The sequence below is a fragment of the Lepidochelys olivacea genome (assembly GCF_965140295.1).
Source record: "Lepidochelys olivacea isolate rLepOli2 genome assembly, chromosome: 1".
Lineage (NCBI taxonomy): Eukaryota > Metazoa > Chordata > Testudines > Cheloniidae > Lepidochelys > Lepidochelys olivacea.
In genome coordinates this window covers 77186869-77206659 of record NC_140411.1, presented here as the reverse complement: position 1 = coordinate 77206659, position 19791 = coordinate 77186869, and the positions used below count along the sequence as shown (strand labels likewise).

Here is a 19791-nt window from a genome sequence, read left to right as displayed (position 1 = left end):
AATGATAAAGTACTTGCTTTATTTATTCATGGCCAGATCTTGCCCTCCTGAGGGAAGACTAATGGGAAGAGGCCTGAGAGGCAGAAAATTAGGCAAGGTTTCCTTACAGAGATTTTTTGTTGTGTTGAGTTTTGGACCTCCAAACCTGTAGTTCTTCTGAGATCTTGTGATTTGTGCTGGAAGACTATGATCATATGCACAAAGTTCAGTGCCTCTACACCAGCCCCTGGGGCCTGTCTCCAGCTCTGGGCAATTTGGTTCCATGACTGCGGCCGCTGAAGGCATCCTTTGAGTGTTCAGACTGGCATGGAGGGGGCTCTGCTCAGGACTATATACAGTCTCTCCCAATGCACCATATAGAATAAGAAGGCCCCTAATGAAGTTCTACAGCCATCATTTTCATTTTGACTATTCCTGTCGAATTCCTGTCGAATTCCTGTTCTTTTGTTCCATTTCATACTGTTTCTCATTTTCCACTCATGTTTGATTCTGTATTATTTTCCTTTCATTCTTCCTTCCTCCCACCCCACTGCCCAGTCCCCATTCCTGCCTACTTACCCTTTACATTCTTGCTGTTCTTGAATAACACACTTTTCTGGCACAACTGGCTTATCTACCTTTGTGTGAGCACTGAAACTTTATTTCCCTTCTGTATGTTTTATGGACTATATTGTATTCTAGGCCAGAAGGGTGGGCAACTGATGGAAAAAGTCCCCACAGGTTGCTGTTTCTCAGCTCAGTGCAGGCAAAGAGCGGCAGCATTCACTGTTTATTTATTCCAAACTTTGTGCCAGTTGGAAGAAACAGCTATTGGAAATAATTGCTTATTGAATGCTTTGTGGAAAATAGCTTGTTAGCACCATGTGGAAGGAAATGGACTGCAAGATGGTGCAGGGAAAGTTTTCATTATAGTATTTGCATTTTGGTTGGATTTGACGTCTGACTTTTTTTTTTCTTTTTTAAAAAAGGCTCCTGAAAACTCCAGCAGCTGAAAGAATTTCAGATCTATGAGACCAGCATGTGGGTTTTTTTTGCCTTCAAAGGAATATGAAGGAAGACAGGAACTTTTGTATTCTTTGTATTTTTCTAGGTTTAAGAAACAAAATTTTGAAAATTATTTTGACCTGTCTGAAGCAACTCCTGGAAAGATTAGAAAATGTTATCCACGCTATTTCCCTGCTTTAGTTAGAAAAGGAAGGACTTAATAGGACTTGAAAAGCATATGAAAAGATTAATCCAAATCAGTACCTTAATCATTAAAATAATCTTCTCTCTTATGTTGATACTTGGGAGATTCTCAAAAGCACAAATGACAATTAGGTTCTTAACTCCCGTTGACTCTCAAATTGAAAATCTCTCCTTCTAGGTTTAATTCTTGTATTTCCATTCTAGATATGTAAGTGGAGCCTTTGGGGAAAATGAACACTCCGTTCTGCTTCACTATGATGCCCCCTCTGGCCAGTTGAGGTGCAGAGTTAATGGGTCATTCAAAGTCCTCATTTGTTGAAAGTATAGTGGCTATGACATGCCAGTTTGAGGTAGCATGGAGGAGAAGAATGTAGTTTATTTACTTTCTTCAGATCATGAAAAAAACAGAAATATGGTTCTAGCTAGAGCTGGTGGAAACTTTGGAATTCTGTTCCATGGGAATTTCTGACATTTTAAAATTTCCATTCATCCCAAATCAGAATGAAATTCTCAAATTTCTAACAAAAATTGTTTCAGAAATATCAACATGACCTAATTGAAGCAGTTTGTTTCTATATTATAATTATATTATATTATATATTTAGGGATGTCAAGCGATTAAAAATTAATCATGATTAATCACGCAATTTAAAAAATTGTGATTAATTGTGTGATTAATTGCACTGTTAAACAATAATAGAATAGAATACCATTTATTTAAATAATATTGGATGTTTTCTGCATTTTCAAATATACTGATTTCAATTACAACACAGCGGACAAAGTGTACAGTGCTCACTTAATATTTATTTTTGATTACAAGTACTTGAACTGTAAAAAAACAAAAGAAATAGTATTTTTCAATTCACCTAATATAAGTACTATAGTGCAATCTCTTTATTATGAAAGTTGAACTTATAAATGTGGAATTATGTACAAAAAAACTTGCATTCAAAAATAAAACAATGTAAAATTTTAGCGCCTGGAAGTCCATTCAGCCCTACCTCTTGTTCAGCCAATCACTCAGATAAACAAGTTTGTTTACATTTGCAGGAGATAATGCTACCCGCTTCTTGTTTACAATGTTACCTGAAAGTGAGAATAGGTGTTCACATGGCACTGTTGTAGCTGGCGTTGCAAGATGTGTACGTGCCAGATGTGCTAAAGATTCACATGTCCCTTCATGTTCAATCACCATTCCAGAAGACATGCGTCTATGCTGATGACAGGTTCCGCTCAATAACAATCCAAAGCAGTGCAGACCGACACATGTTCATTTTCATCATCTGAGTCAGATACCACCAGCAGAAGTTTGATTTTCTTATCTGGTGGTCCAGGTTCTGTAGTTTCCGCATCGGAGTTTTGCTCTTTTAAGACTTCTGAAAGCAAACTCCACACCTCATCCCTCTCAGATTTTGGAAGGCACTTCAGAGTCTTAAGCCTTGAGTCAAGTGCTGTAACTATCTTTAGAAATCTCACTTTGATACTTTCTTTGCATTTTGTGGAATCTGCAGTGAAAGTGTTCTTAAAATAAACAACATGTGCTGGGTCATCATCTGAGACTGCTGTAACAGGAGATATATGGCAGAATGCGGGTGAAACAGAGCAGGGGATATACAATTCTCCCCCCAAGGCGTTCAGTCAGAAATTTAATTAATGCTTATTTTTTTAATGAGCATCATCAGCATGGAAGCATGTCCTCTGGAATGGTGGCCAAAGTATGAAGGGGCAGATGCATGTTTAGCATATCTGGCACATAAATACCTTGCAATGCTGGCTACAAAGGTGCCATGAGAAGGTCTGTTCTCACTTTCTGGTGGCGTAAATAAGAAGAAGGCAGCATTATCTCCCTTAAATATAAACAAACTTGTTTGTTTTAGTGATTGGCTGAACAAGAAGTAGGCCTGAGCGGACTTGTAGGCTCTGAAGTTTTACATTGTTTTGTTTTTGAGTGCAGTCATGTAGCAAAAAAAAAAAAAATTTGTAAGCAATCTCTTTCACGACAAAGAGATTGCACTACAGTACTTGTATGAGATTAATTGAATAATACTATTTCTTTTGTTTATAATTTTACAGTGCATATTTATAAGCAAAAATAATATACACTTTTATTTCAATTACAACACAGAATACAATATATATGAAAATGGAGAAAAACATCCAAAACATTTCAATTTGTATTCCATTATTTAACACTGCAATTAAAACTGCGATTAATTTTTTTATCACTGTAAATTTTTGTGAGTTAATTGCGTGAGTTAACTGCGATTAATCAACAGCCCTAATTATATTATATTTATTAAAACTAAGTTTTTCAATCTTATCAAAATGAAAGTTTTGATTTTTTTTTGTTTAAAATGTTAACAAAATGGATATCTCCTCCCCAGACACACCAAACTGATTTCATTGAATCAGCATTTTCTAATGGAAAACTTCCATCAAAAATTTTTCAACCAACTATATTTATATACCCTTCACTTCACAGCTAAGTTTAGAGTGCACCTTGGTTATTTTTCTCTCTTGAGAATCATCATCAAGTTAATGAATGAGACAGCTGAAACTGAGTTCCAAGTATGCTAGCCAGGGTAATGAATCATGATGTGGTTCTTTACTCCATGATGCTGTATTCAGGGTTGAACTGAGGAGGAAAAGTAGTGGGACTCTTAAAACAAGTGTCAGTTGCCAAGTTGGCATGTGGCACAACTGCCAGCACTCCTATACTAAGCCTGCTTTTTCCATGTCACTTTCTTGTAGAAACAACAAAGCCAATTCACAGTCAACAAAACATCAATGATATCTTGATTAAAATTGTATGTGTTACATGAACAAATTAGATTCAACCACCCAATGCCATTTCACACCACCAGTGACACTCAGTGTGATTGTCCAAGAGAAGGCTTAAAAATGAGGTCAGTTGGTGTTAAAATTATTTCCCTCGGTGGCGGTGCATAGTAAAGGCACTGTTATTAAAGAGGGAGTTATTTATTGATTTCAGCTTCCATGTGAGACAGATTGTTCTATTTTTTGGTTCCTATAAATCAGTGCTTCTCAAACTTTTTCTTTGAAACCCCCCCCCATATGAGGAAAAACTCCATGGCCCAGATGTGCCACAACAACTGGTTTTTTGCCAGTTATAAAAGCCAGGGCCAGCGTTACAGGGCAGCAAGCAGGGCCATTGCCTGTGGCCCCACGACACAGCAAAGCCTGTGAAGCTAAATGGTGTGGGCTTCAGCCCTGGTGGGGCTCCAGTTTGGGCTTTCTGCTGTCAGCTGCCCCAGCGACTGTAATGCCAGCCTTGTTTGGCAGCCTGCCTGAAACCTGCTCTCGGCCCCCAGAGGGTCACAAGCTACTGGCTGAGAACTGCTGCTCTCAAGGGACAATTATTTGACAAGTATGGGAAACAGATCTTTAGGTATTGTACCAAATATGCTTGTACTGCTGCAGTGTTGGCTTTTATAGCAACTACGAGTATATTTTGAATTAAGTGAAACTTTGACAAAATATTGGACAGATTTGACCACAATTGATCTCTGAATGTAAAATACTTTTTTTTTTTTGGCCAGGTTTGACAAGCTTGGATGCTACAAAATGTATAGTTTTGAGATACAAGAAGAAATCTGTGGGGGATAAATAATATTTCAGAAACAGTCATTGGGCCAGAGAGAGAGTGAGGATGATTCTGTAGCTTGATGGTTACACCGGGTGTGGCACCCACCTGGGTCCAGTTCCCCTATTCCAATGACTATTTAAGTACTTAGCCACAGTGACACAGCTTCAACAGGAGAGAATGAGGAAGCCCCACATTGCTGTGACCTATAGCCCAGTGGTTAGGACAGTCACTGCAGAGATAGCGTTCAAATCTTTTCACCCCAGCAAGCAAAGAGAGAATTAAACCTGGGTCTCCCAAATCTCAGGTGAGTGCTTTAACCACTTGGCTAACCATTATAAGGGTGGCAACATCGCCACCACCACTGGCAAGAACTGCTTAGGCACCAAAGCCATCGGTCACAATTCAGAGCAGCTGTACTTGTGTTCCTCCTCTCTTGTCCAATAAGGGCACTCACTTAAAGATTTCCGGCTCATAACCATCAGCTTTCTTGGGTAACAACACACGTACTCTTTAGATGAAAGAATTACAGAAAAAACATATTAAAGACAAATAACCTATACTCATGGTAAAAAGCTTACCTCAACTCCAACATTGGGCTCTTATAGGTGTCCTTCCTTCAAAACCCACAAATGGGTTTCCCCTGTATTTACAAGTTAAAAACTGTTTCAGATTCAGAATCAGAGCAACCATGAATAGTTCAGACTTTCCTTTATATAACTTGGGCCTTTAACTTTGGCCTCATGTAACAGTTGATCAGCAGACAATAGACCACTTTTTAGAGTGTAGCTTCAAAAATCTGGGGTTCCTGGCTTTTCATAAGCTATCCTCTTAGCTCCCCTTTTCTTCATTAACATTTACATCAACAAAACCCCAGGGTAACTTATGGTCATTTCAGAATTTGATATGATGTTACAATCCAGCATCTTGCAGCAGTGATGGGCACATTGTGGCACGTTTTCCTGAACATCACCAATTAGTACATCTTTTACAATAATCTTACAATTTTACTGGTACAGGGTTAATCCTGATTCAATTAGTCATGTCAACTTTATTCAGACCTGTCATAAATATAAAGGGAAGGGTAAACCCCTTTAAAATCCCTCCTGGCCAGAGGAAAACTCCTCTCACCTGTAAAGGGTTAAGAAGCTAAAGGTAACCTCGCTGGCACCTGACCAAAATGACCAATGAGGAGACAAGATACTTTCAAAAGCTGGGAGGAGAGAGAGAAACAAAGGGTCTGTCTTTATGCTGCCTTTGCCGGGCTTAGACCAGGAATGGAGTCTTAGAACTTTTAGTAAGTAATCTAGCTAGGTACATGTTAGATTATGATTTCTTTAAATGGCTGAGAAAAGAATTGTGCTGAATAGAATAACTATTTCTGTCTGTGTATCTTTTTTGTAACTTAAGGTTTTGCCTAGAGGGATTCTCTATGTTTTGAATCTAATTACCCTGTAAGGTATCTACTATCCTGATTTTACAGAGGGGATTTCTTTACTTCTATTTACTCCTATTTCTATTAAAAGTCTTCTTGTAAGAAAACTGAATGCTTTTTCATTGTTCTCAGATCCAAGGGTCTGGGTCTGTAGTCACCTAGGCAAATTGGTGAGGCTTTTTACCAAACCTTGTCCAGGAAGTGGGGTGCAAGGTTTTGGGAAGTATTTTGGGGGGAAGGACGCGTCCAAACAGCTCTTCCCCAGTAACCAGTATTTGTTTGGTGGTGGTAGCGGCCAATCCAAGGACAAAGGGTGGAATATTTTGTACCTTGGGGTACTTTTTGACCTAAGCTGGTAAAGATAAGCTTAGGAGGTTTTCATGCAGGTCCCCACATCTGTACCCTAGCATTCAGAGTGGGGGAGGAACCTTGACAAGACCGAAGGTCCATTATGGCTATGTTGAAATTTGACAGGCCTCAGTCCTGTGGGCCTTGTTTTACAACCGTATCTTACTTATATACCTAACATACTCTTACCAATAATGTATGCTGATCAATCATATACTAGCCTACATATTCTTACATTTATACCTACAGTTTAAATCTATTAATCCTTATGTAATGAATGTATATGTAACCACAACAACAGATAACATAATTAACTGATTATATAAAATAATTAGCTACTGGTGTGGATGGTGGCTCTGGGTCTAGTGTGGATCCCATTCTTAGGTGCCTACCTCTCCCCATTCATTGCAGAACGATCCTTTGTGCCTAACTACGGCTTTATGGTCCCATTGGTGTTTCAGTGATTTTCTCAGCACCCAAAAATTAGACATGGCAACAATGCCTAAGCCTTTTGTGGTGCTGGGCCTGAGTCTGATCTGTACTGAAGGTGAGAAGTTTGATCCCCAGGAATAATCATGGTCCCTGTATGCATTTGAAGCTGGGTTTTGAAGAAATTTTCTAAAGGTGAAGAGTTACAAATTAGTTCCCTTGCGGTCAGTTGCAGCAGATAGGCTTGTTCGTTAAAGAAACTGAGCTATAGTCTCACCCGATCAGTTGTATCACCATATACGAGGTGGATATGGATCAGCATTCACATCACACTCCCCGTCAGTAGCCAGCCCAGGCCAGGGAAGCTAATTATTCAACCAGCAGTGAGGATTGGTGAGGAATCCTGGTCACATGCCACCTGAGCCATGTTGTGCATATGCAGTTCTCACAAAACATCAGTTTCCAGTTGTCATAAATATAAAGGGAAGGGTAAACCCCTTTGAAATCCCTCCTGGCCAGGGGAAAGCTCCTCTCACCTGTAAAGGGTTAAGAAGCTAAAGGTAACCTCGCTGGCACCTGACCAAAATGACCAATGAGGAGACAAGATACTTTCAAAAGCTGGGAGGAGGGAGAGAAACAAAGGGTCTGTGTCTGTCTGTAGTCGTCTTGGCCAGGGACAGAACAGGAATGGAGTCTTAGAACTTTTAGTAAGTAATCTAGCTAGGTATGTGTTAGATTATGATTTCTTTAAATGGCTGAGAAAAGAATTGTGCTGAATAGAATAACTATTTTTGTCTGTGTATCTGTTTTGTAACTTAAGGTTTTGCCTAGAGGGGTTCTCTATGTTTTTGAGTCTAATTACCCTGTAAGATACCTACCATCCTGATTTTACAGGGGGGATTTCTTTATTTCTATTTACTTTTATTTTTTTATTAAAAGTCTTCTTGTAAAACACTGAATGCTTTTTCATTGTTCTCAGATCCAAGGGTTTGGGTCTGTGGTCACCTATGCAAATTGGTGAGGCTTTTTATCCAACATTTCCCAGGAAAGGGGGGGTGTAAGTGTTGGGAGGATTGTTCATTGTTCTTAAGATCCAAGGGTCTGGGTCTGTAGTCACCTAGGCAGATTGGTGAGGCTTTTTACCAAACCTTGTCCAGGAAGTGGGGTGCAAGGTTTTGGGAAGTATTTTGGGGGGAAGGACGCGTCCAAACAGCTCTTCCCCAGTAACCAGTATTAGTTTGGTGGTGGTAGCGGCCAGTCCAAGGATAACGGGTGTAATATTTTGTACCTTGGGGAAGTTTTGACCTAAGCTGGTAAAGATAAGCTTAGGAGGTTTTTCATGCAGGTCCCCACATCTGTACCCTAGAGTTCAGAGTGGGGGAGGAACCTTGACACCAGTGCTCACAAATCTAACCCTCTATCCAAGTATTGCATTAATTTGGTTATTCCCTGGTTCCTTTCATCTTTTTCAAAGTGTATAGGACCTACGAGACTTGATTTCATTGAATCTAGGACTGTACTTTTAACATGGCCTGCATTCCTTGTTTAACAAACAGATTGGTAGATAATCCATTGTGGCTTCAGTGATATTATGATTATTAACTACTGCGTATTTGGACTGTGTATGATTATTATTTTTCTCTGCATTAGCATGCATTTGCAGGATCTAAACTTATATTAACAAGTCCTGTGAATACTATAACTGGTTGCAATGCAGAAACTTTTATGTCCACAAGAGAGAGCTCTTGTAAAATTATATAGTGTAGCTTTAAAAAAGGAGCACAGTTTTCATATAGATAATGAAAAAAAAAATAAGTTTCAGTAATTAGTGTTAAGTTTAGTTATAGTATTTCACCTTTAAACCTCTTTATGTAGAATTGATACATTATTTTTGTATTGATTGAATTCAATAACAAGTAAATAACTTGCACACATCTAATTTCTTAAATAGGTCAAAGTTTCGGCATCTGATTTTATTTCTTTTTAATAGTTCCTAAATCATTCATATCCATAGAGAAGTGACCCTTGCAAATTACTACTGTGTCAATCCAATATGAGATGGTGTGAACAGGGTCCATCAATCTTCATTAAACATATCTGCATCATCCAATTTATGCTTACAGAGTTCAAAACACCTCATTGACCGAGATAATCTGGCCTTCTATATTTACATACAGTTCTCTTTACTTCTGATGCATGTGCTATATTCATTTTGATTCTGCTCCCAATGAATCAAAGACAAGACTTCAGTGATTTAAAGAGGTGTAGGATTCTGCCTGTTCTGTGTTAATTTCTAATCTTTAATTGAAAAGTCTACCACCTGCTTCATTTTGTATTGATTTTAAAAATCTGCTTTTACAAACATTTTCATTTTTAATATCATTACTTTCCCAATGCACTTGTCTTGAACTGAACTTTCCAGACGGTACCTAATATCTAAGCATCTTTTCTGTAAATTCCAAATTTTAAAGTTTCTACAGTATGATAAATATTGAATTAAAATAACAACCTTTCATAGTCACAAAAATAGCTCACCTTTCTGATCTCATTATTTTGTCCCATGCTTCCTCTAAATATAATAGCTTTCCATCTTTGGGTTGCATTTCATAAAATATCTGTGACTCATTAGTTCAAAAAACAGCAAAGCCCCCTCCCCCCTTTGATTAGTTATAATTGGTGCCTTTCATCAACTGTTCCAGCAGTGGCCCAAGAGAAGTTAGATAAAAAGCATTCCTGCTTCTGTATAGACGGGTGATTCTGAGGTATTGGTGTCATCTGGGGTATTGCTCTGTCTCTCTGGATTGACACAGAATGTGGTCTGCATTCTGTTCACATTTGATGTAATTCAGAGAATAATGTAATACAGAGAATATACTTTTATGCTGTAGATTCAGTGCTGCAGATTATTGTACATCTATAGCCACAGCATCCCCAATCCAGCAAGGTACTTAATTGGGTGCCTTACTTTAAGGGTGTGAGCAATCCGATTGATTTCAGTGTAAATACTCATGTACTTAGACTTATGCATGTGCTGAATCTGGGCCTTAACTCTTGGGAACATATACAAGTAGAACAAAGTCTTTACCTCTGTTTTGTTCTTGAAAATGAAGATTCATCAGGCACATTCTTTACAACAAAGGACAAAACAGTGTACGTAGAACACTAAATCCTGAGTGTAGGTATTGTATCCCCCAGCTTATAACTAACATGATTATTTTTGTATCTCAGACACATATATCAAAACTTTCAGTCTCAGCTTAGGTGACTCCTCTAATGCTAATTAGCTGGCAAGTAAGAGGAATGTGATAAAAAGGAAATTAAGGAGAATCTATAATGATTAAGAAGAGGAAAGACAGAATACATAATATATCTAGGCCAAAAATTCCAAATGTGTGTAGGTACCTAAATACATGTTTATGCAATTAAACAGTGCGCTGGTTTTCAAAAGTGCTGAAAACCTGCAGCTCTTAGTGAAATCAAGAGGAGCTCTGTGTGCTTAGCATCTCTGTAAAAGAGGTTGCTTTTTAAAGTGATTAGCTACAGATTTAGGCACCATAGTTTTGCACTCCATTTGGCTATTTTGAACACATAGGCCTGCTCCTGCTTCTTTTGACTTCACTGGTAAAAGCTCCCATTGCTCTTCCAAGTTTGTTCTTCATGATGATATTAATTTTGAAATACTACTCTTCTGTTAAAATGTACCACCTATCAGTCTCACTTTACTGTTGTGTCAGGAAACATCAATTTTTCAATTTGTAAAGGCACATTTGATAATGCAACCGGTTAATGATGCATCAGTATTAAATATTGAAATGTATATAAATGTTGTTGTTCAATATGCATTTCATGAACATTTGAAAATAGATATCATCTTGTGAGATTTCCCCTGAACATCTGCCAGCTTGTGCATATTATTGTTTCATCCAGTTTATTATCTGGAATTCAGATTAAAGTATAGAATTTTGAACGTACAGGAAATTACATATAGAATTTGCAATATCTTTGGAAACTATGCAAATAACAAAACCAGAGATACACATGCAGCAAAAGCCTGGCACCATCACTCTAAAATTTAGGGCAAGATCAATCCTAGTTTTCTGACTTGCTTCTTTCCTGAGAATGAACCAAAATCAAATCCTGGCTCTGAACAGCAAGAAATTTGAGAAAGTTTGGTTCCAGATTCAGTTTTAAGCTGTATGACATAGGCACATCTCTAATAAAAACACTCTCTTTAAATGTAATCACTATTTATTAACAGTCCAGAACAATTCATTATTCTCCTCACCTCTTCTCAATGGTTGGATATCAACCCCTCCCTACAATTAGAGCTAGTAATTTGAGTTAGACACCACCTTGCAGAAAAGATCTGTTACGAGGTTATTTTGTATGTACCCTTGTAAATTGAGGATTATCTCTTGTTTAGACTCATTTTAAATGACTCAAGTTATAGTACGTCCACTACTTCCATTAAGATATCTCTATCTAATTAATACACTCTCACACTTTGGAAAGTTCTCCTATAGTTTCAATCTATATTGCCCAGTTCTATGCCCATCCTCCTCGTTTTTTCCCTTTGAATCACTCTCAACAATTCAAGAATAAGAAACTCTAAGTACTGTGTGTCATTTGCCTGCTATATACAGATACTGTGATACTATTGGAGACTACACTGTTAGTAGCACAGTGTTATAATACATTGCAAACATGACCTTCAGCAAGTGGTAAATACGTATGGTGCAAAGGAAGTCCACAATGTCAGAAGCAGAGTTGAAACTGAGACCCACTGTGGCTTCTGTAATCTTGGGACTCATGTAAATTTGTAGCTGCTGCACTCCCCTCTCCCAGTCAGAGGGGAGTTAGATGATGGATTTAAGTGATTAGCTACAGCCTTTCATCACTTGCCTACCTCATTCCAAAAGGACTCCTCCACAGAGTGCAAATGCTATGGATTCTCTGTGAGATGTCCTTAGATCATGTTCCCTCATACCCCACCCATCTTCCTGTTTTGTGGCAGAACTTCAGCAGTTTAATTTACGCAGTGATATGGGGTATCTGAGGGAAGAATTTTCCTGAGGAGCTTCCTTCCTATAGACTACCTCAAACTCAATCATCCAGGATCCATTTCTCCTAGACTATAAAACCTGCTAAGTGCTGTTTCAGTGTTTGGCATTTCTTTGGTTTACTGTCTAAACAGCATGAAAACAACATGCCAAGGTGGTGTGAATGGGTGTTTAAGTTACACATCAGGCATAAATTTGTCAGTAAGTGGGAAAGCAGTGTAAATTACACCAATCTGCTGTTATAGGGAAATGAAATTCTGTTCTAGTCTAAGGGTATTGCATGAACTCAGCTTGTATTTGCCGACTCCAGGATACATTTGGCTGAACCTCATTCAAAGTCTGTAACTGCAGGGAGGAAACAGTAAAGCCCAAGTCTCTGATTCAGAGCATTTTGAACCTATAATATTATGCCAGCGCTTAACATGTGCATTCTCCAGTACAAAAACTTTGTATATTAGATTTATATATCAGTGGTCTTGATTTTACTGACTGTGTATAATTTTGGCCATTTTAATAAGCATCAAAACTTTATTTGAACTCTACTTCCTACACATCCTGTTGATTTTACATTCTGATGTGAGTACTACAAGTCAATGCCCATGAGAAAGTTTGAGTAAGATAACTACTTAGTGAGAAGTAATTCCTTGGAACAACTCAAAATGTAGTAGTTTCAAAGGCCAGGCATATTTTTTCCACACAATTAACACAAAAATCATATTTTAATGGATATGCCTTAAGCAGGTGTGCACATTATTTAAAGATTCTTTTGGTGAATAAATAGCTAAGCAAACTTTCTTATGCGGTTTACTTTTATCTTCCCTAGCAGCTCGCATAAGAACAGGGAGTTTTTGTACTGCAGGGAACGGCATATCGGTATGAGCCAGAATGAAATGTATCTGATTATCTGCCAGAATTACCTGAAAAATGTTCTATTAGTCAGGTTTCACTTTTTGCAGATTCTTACTGCTGTTAGAGGCAGCATTTTATGGTGAGCACTGGGCATAGCTGAGGAGTGAGATACATACAAGATGAGGGTTAAGTTGAGGTTACTGCTCTGTGTGTGCCTGTTCTTACATTGTACTGATACTGAATGAGGTGGCATGAAACTATACTTGCTATCATGCTGTCCCCTGCCAGAGTGTCCAAATAACTAATCTCCATGATGGTTCTCATAGGAGTGCCTTGGAGGAGTGCTTTATCCTAGGCCCTGAGTACAGGGGCACCTTCCCATTAGCTTGGTGTTCCTTGAAGGGGTGATCAGTGCTGGGATACTGTCAATGTAGCTCTGAGCCACAGGTCTTTGCAGTGCATTTAATATCCTGCTTGCTACTTAATATGCTGTCTGCTATTCCCTCAAATGTATTGTCTTTTTGAGGATCCAACCCCAAAGCCACTGGTTTTGGTGCTGCAGAGGTGCTCCAGGCCTGGAAACCCAGAAGCTCTTTATGATGGAGTGGGTGGTGAGGTAAATACCTTGAGGGTGAGGACATATACATTTTGTCAGCTGAACTTCCGATTTTCATTTTGGTCTATTTATTTGCCTCTTATCCCCACTGTTTACATTCAACCCTAACCCTGCTCTGTGGCCTGCACCTGGCCCTAGTCTTTGTTCTACCTTGCTTCTTGCCCATGCATTTTCTACAGCCAGGCCACTCAGCTTGTAATTGCTAATTTCCTTCTTGCATGTTGAGTGTCTGTATGCATGTAGATCTCATGGTCACATGCAAATGAATCTTTAAATAAGTACAAACAGATTAGACAGATTGGACCGGCATAGGCATAGGCATCAGAAGTATTTGCATATTTGGCTATCAAAATTACACATTACTGAACACCCTCTCTCCATTAAGCCCCTTGCTGAACTGAATGGCCAAGACACAGTAGCACTGATAGGGTATGTGCAATGATGATTGTGCTGTGGTCACGTTGATCTGTGCTCCTTGCTATTGGCTGAGGCCTGAGGAGCAATTGTATATTGGCTTTACAGGACTATCATACAGATTTCTGACAAGGGAGATGTGTGCAATTCCTGTGCTGTGAGTAACAAATGACTTCTTTGTGGGAATGAAGGGAGAGAGACAAAGAAACTGAGGATATGTGATGGTATTGCCCAGTGGACTGATTGAATCTTTAGAGGTAAATTGGAGACCTCATGCATTTTACGCTAAGACAATGAATAATACATGATGTTTGATTTCTGGTTCCCATAGCCATTATACCTTCCTCCCCGGCAAAAAACAAAACAAAACAACAACAACAACAAAACAGGGACCCTCTTTTGGCCTTATTTCTTTCCTATTGTTCACATACTTTCAACCCTTGAACAATGTACCCAGCCTCTCCTTCAAAGGCATCCAGCAGACAGCAGATTTGTAAAAGGATCAATTCTGCTGACAATTTATTTAACAGCATTTTTGTAAGTGGGTATAACTGGATTTTCAACAAAGTCCCCTGTGCAGCGTGGCTGTTTGCAAGCAGATGCTATGCTTGGGTGTTTGGCAGTGCTTGACTTGGGGGTCATTAGTTGGCAAGTGTCAGATATCTCAAAGAAATATTCACTTTTCTACCTAATTTTAGCTCAGTTCTTTCTGGTCAGGTATACAATTTCTTATATCGCCAGGGGGTCAGTAGGTTTTCTAGAGCCCTCCTTTCTCTTTACCTAAGGAAGCTAATGCTCTGCTTGAATTCTGCCATGATATAAACTAGCATAATAATTTTAAACAGATCCGGGCATTGAATTGATTTATTATGAACTGCGGAATGTGGAATAGAGATCTCTGCAGGTGTCATCCCTGCATATTGTCTCTGTGACTGCAAAATACAAGCATGTAAGTCTGGATTGCACATCTTCAGCTTTGAAAGTTTCCTTGATTTTAGAAGTACACACTAAGCATTCCAATCTCTGCTTTTCATCCCTGGAGATCTTTGGATTGCAAAGAGCTTTTAATGCTGAGCACTCTACTTATCACCAGTTAACTTTTTCATCTAAGTAAATTCACAAGATTTCAAACTTTTTCTCTATCATTTTAAAAGTCCAGTTAGGTGAGATGGGTGGCATGTGACAATGAAAAAAAAAATGCTATTTTCTAACATTGATCAAGGCACTTAATTAAAATGAGAAAAAAAAAACAGTATTTTCCCTCGAGCCAGCCCCTCTCTCTCTCTCCCTCCCTCCTGCCTAGCTTCCTGCTACAGATTTAAAGAAACATTATAGATCTCATTATAATAAGAGTCTAATGTGAGCTTGGAAGCAGAAGGTGCTCAGTACCCAACAAGAGCTCCTCAGTGTCTGGCAGGATCAGACATTTCAATCAGCAATACATTTTGTTCAATATACAGCTCTTAGTATACACTAGCCTGAAGCTTCATCATCACCACTAGTGCCACAATGGTATTTAATTTTTCACAAGAAATAAACAGCATGCTTAAAATACTTTTAAATGCTGTTAATCATACTTGAAGTTCCCAATTACACATGATAGTTTACTAATGTTTTAAACATCATGTATTTATGGAAGGTAATTAATTTCTCTGCATGTAAGTAAATTTAATCTTATTAATATTATACGGACAAATTAGAATGCCATATTTCTTCATTATTTAAACACATAACCTCAGAATGGAAATAACCCCTCAAGCAATTACAACCAAACATTTTCTAAATAGAAAACCATCATCACTGGTACACTGTCTTGCAGGGTTATTATCATGCTCTCTCTTCCTGATTAAGTGTGACTATTAATTCTGAAAAGGCTAGTTACTGATCCCTGTGTTCTGAGTAACCCTAGCTCACTGTCATTTTTTTTCCATTCCATTGTATGTTTTCCTTTAAAAAATAATGATGATGTTGATGATAGGACCAACCTGTTGCCACTTCAGTCTTTGAGAGGACTTTCACCTCATTTCCTTACTTATGTGTTTGTTTTTCATCTCACCCCGTGGGATATCAACTGTAAAGTAGTGAAATGAATGGTGTCATTGTCCTGTGACATAATGTCATTAACATGTTTGACTGAAAATTCCCATGACTCTTCACCACTGTTCCATTCCTATGCAAACAGTAATGGATAGGAACTGGGACCATTGTGAAAACTGGGGAGACAACTTGTAGGATAACACATTGGCTGGAAGTTAACACAAGTCACTATCTTTATCTTCCTGTGTTTCACATTATCACTTGTAGCTTGTGCTCTATGCCCTGAGGAAAGGAATTTGGAAATTTTAAAAGGGATATAAAACCTTATGCTTTGGGGGATAAGCCAAACCTAACTGTGGAAGTTATGAAGGAATTTTCGCTATGGGCAAGTTGTTCTGCAACTGTCCATTGTAGGATTTCTTACTCTTCCTATAAATTATCTGGTATTGACTCTTCTCAGAAACAGATTAGTATATTAAATGACTCTGGATTGGAAGAATGGAAAGTTAGCAAAGAGTGACCTGTTCCGTTCCTTTACCCCAGAACTCAGAATTCACAAAATCAAAATTCACTTTCCATGAGCATTTACCAACTTTTCACTAACAATCACTCTTTTGGCCATCAATGATAGAGTATATTTGTGGAAAGCAAATATCAATAGAACGTAAGCCTGCTAAAAGCACATTCACCTAAATATTCATATTGGATTCATCCAATTGTAAATAGAATTGAGCCAATTCAATTATACCAATTTTATAAATAAAGCAGCAGTCTGATGCTGCATATTCTGCACCTCTAGCAGGACTTTATTAGTTTCTGGGATCAAGAATGTAGACACACAACTTATTTCAGCATATGTGAACTTTCTAGGTCTTGGGACTGAGCCCAACAGACTTATCTACATTCAGTTCATCTCCCTTTGTCCATGCTGTTCTTCTACTATGCAAACTGGACCATGATCTAATTACAGTTTCAGGTTAGTGTCCTCCTGCATAAAGTTCTTATTTCTCCTGCTGGAGAACCTTCTCTTCCTAGATGGCCTTATTCCTCTCCATGAAGGACCTTGTTCCATTCTTGGAGGGCTTTCTGCTCCTCATCAAGGGCTTTCTTCTCCTTTTGAAGGGCCTTTTTCTCCTCATGGAGGGCCCTGTTCTCCTCACGAAGGGCAATTTTTTCCTCCTGTAGGGCTTTTCCCTGATTCTGAAGGGCCTTTTCCTCTTCCTGAAGGGCTACCTCATCCTTCTGGAGAGCCTGAATTTGCACTTGGAAGGCCTTGTTCTCCTCCCACAGGGCCACTGTCTCTTCCTGAAGTGCTTTTTCCTCCATTTGGAAGGCTATTTCCTGTTCTTGGAGAGCCTTGATTTCTTCCCAAAGGGCTTTGTTCTGTTTTCGAAGGGCCTTTTCCTGCTTCTCAAGAACCTTTTTCTCTTCAAAGTAATCCATTTTCCTCTCCTGGAGGATCTTGTTGTCCTCAGAAAGGGCTTTGTTCTCTGCTTGAAGGGCTTGATTCTCTTTGTGGAAGACCTTGTTCTCCACACGGAAAGCCTTGTTCTCTTCCCGGAGGACCTGATTTTCCTCTCGAAGGAATTGGTTCTCCTTCCGGAGAGCTTGATTAAGTTGCATCTGGTGGGAAGAAGAGTGCAGCAGAGGGGAACAGCTGCTTATGCCATCCTTGAGTTCAAGCATTTTGTCACTTAGCTACACCCTCCAGAGTGTAGGCTGTAGTCTGAGCTTTGTTTAGTTTGTTTTATCATCAGATTGAAAATGGAGGTGAAGACTCAGTAAGCATCTCTGCATCATGGAACACAGAATTAAACATGTAGCATTTAGTTATGGAGTCCAAAGCACAGTAATGGTAAACCTGATTTTCATGCATGACAAATATGGTATATTCTCTTTCAATAAATCTATTAGGAGACTAAATTAATTATCCATTTATTGGGAGTGGGGGAGCTGCCACTGTTTGTATAGTGTTTTGATCATTTAAGACCAGATTTTGCTCTCAGTGACACCAGTGTAAATCCAGACTAATTCCACTGAAGTGACGGATTTACACAGATCTAGCTTTAATTTCTGAAATTTGAAGAAACTGATTTTATATTTAGCTAACCTTTGTTTTTTTATGCACAAGTTCATATTCCAGTTTTTGAATGACATATAAACTTTTGTCTATTAGAGCAACAATGATACAATAATTAAGTGAATAAACTTCCTGTCTTATTGCATAAATAAGTTCTGCATTATGCACTTGGAAATACCATTGTTTGTAACTCACTAATAAATGGCATTGTCTTTAAGCACTGACAACACAGAATTTCAAATACATTAAATTATTAACTTTCCTAATTAAAAAATATGATGTCTGATTCTGATTTCACTTTAGTTTTAAATTTGTATTAGTCTCCTGGGTTAAACACAGTCACTTTCAGTTCACTGCAGTGTATGTAAAATAAAACTCAGGCCACATTTTAAACACCAGTGATAAATATATGACACCGATAACAGTAGGCTTGCTGCATTAGTTATGAATGTAAAAAAAGAAATAGCTTAAGTCCCAGTACCTAATTGCTTGAGCTCTAGCTCCTCCTTCCTTCTAAATTAAGCACTGTCCAATAACACTTGATAATAGCAATTCAAATATAAAGAATAATCATTTGAACTCATGAGATTAATTTCAGTTTTGTCCATTTGAAAATATCTAAAATTTGAAGAAACTTGTTTTGTTACTGAACTTCTCATTTCAGAGTAGCAGCCGTGTTAGTCTGTATCCACAAAAAGAACAGGAATACTTGTGGCTCCTCAGAGACTAACAAATTTATTAGAGCATAACTTTTCATGGGCTACAGTCCACTTCATCGGATGCATAAAATATATAAAATATATATACAGATACAAACTGTGAGAGGCTAATTAGACACCACTGACTTCCTGAGGAAACTACAATCCATCAGTGATCTTCCAGAAAACACCCTCCTGGCCACTATGGATGTAGAAGCCCTCTACACCAACATTCCACACAAAGATGGACTACAAGCTGTCAGGAACAGAATCCCCGATAATGTCACAGCAAACCTAGTGGCTGAACTTTGTGACTTTGTCCTTCCCCAGAACTATTTCACATTTGGGGACAATATATACCTTCAAGTCAGTGGCACTGCTATGGGTACCCGCATGGCCCCACAGTATGCTAACATTTTTATGGCTGACTTAGAACAACGCTTCCTTAGCTCGCATCCCCTAACATCCCTACTCTACTTCTGCTACATTGATGACATCTTCATCATCTGAACCCATGGAAAAGAAGCCCTTGATGAATTCCACCATGATTTCAACAATTTCCATCCCACCATCAACCTCAGCCTAGACCAATCCACACAAGCGGTCAATTTCCTAGATACTACTGTGCTAATAAGTGATGGTCACATAAACACCACCCTATACCGGAAACCTAAGGACCGCTATACTTACCTACATGCCTCCAGCTTCCATCCAAGATACACCACAAGATCCATTGTCTACAGTCAAGCTCTAAGATACAACCGCATTTTGCTCCAATCCCTCAGACAGAGACAAACACCTACAAGATCTCTATCAAGCATTCTTAAAACTACAATACCCACCTGCTGAAGTGAAAAAAACAGACAGAGCCAGAAGAGTACTCAGAAGTCACCTACTACAGGACATGCCCAACAAAGAAAATAACAGAACTCCACTAGCTGTCACCTTCAGCCCCCAGCTAAAACCTCTTCAGCACATCATCATGAAAGGTTTACAACCTATCCTGAAAAATTATCTCCCACTCTCACAG

General features: G+C 38.6%; 1 protein-coding gene across 1 annotated transcript; it reads right to left on the bottom strand.

The window, feature by feature from the left end:
- Window positions 1-17024: 17024 nt before the first annotated feature.
- On the bottom strand, window positions 17025-17669 carry LOC311517379 (uncharacterized protein; the record flags this gene model as incomplete). The annotated part of the gene is made up of 1 exon (XM_084622166.1): window positions 17025-17669. One exon carries the CDS (start codon window positions 17667-17669, stop codon window positions 17025-17027), a length of 645 nt encoding a protein of 214 aa, XP_084478292.1.
- Between the last annotated feature and the right edge of the window lie 2122 nt (window positions 17670-19791).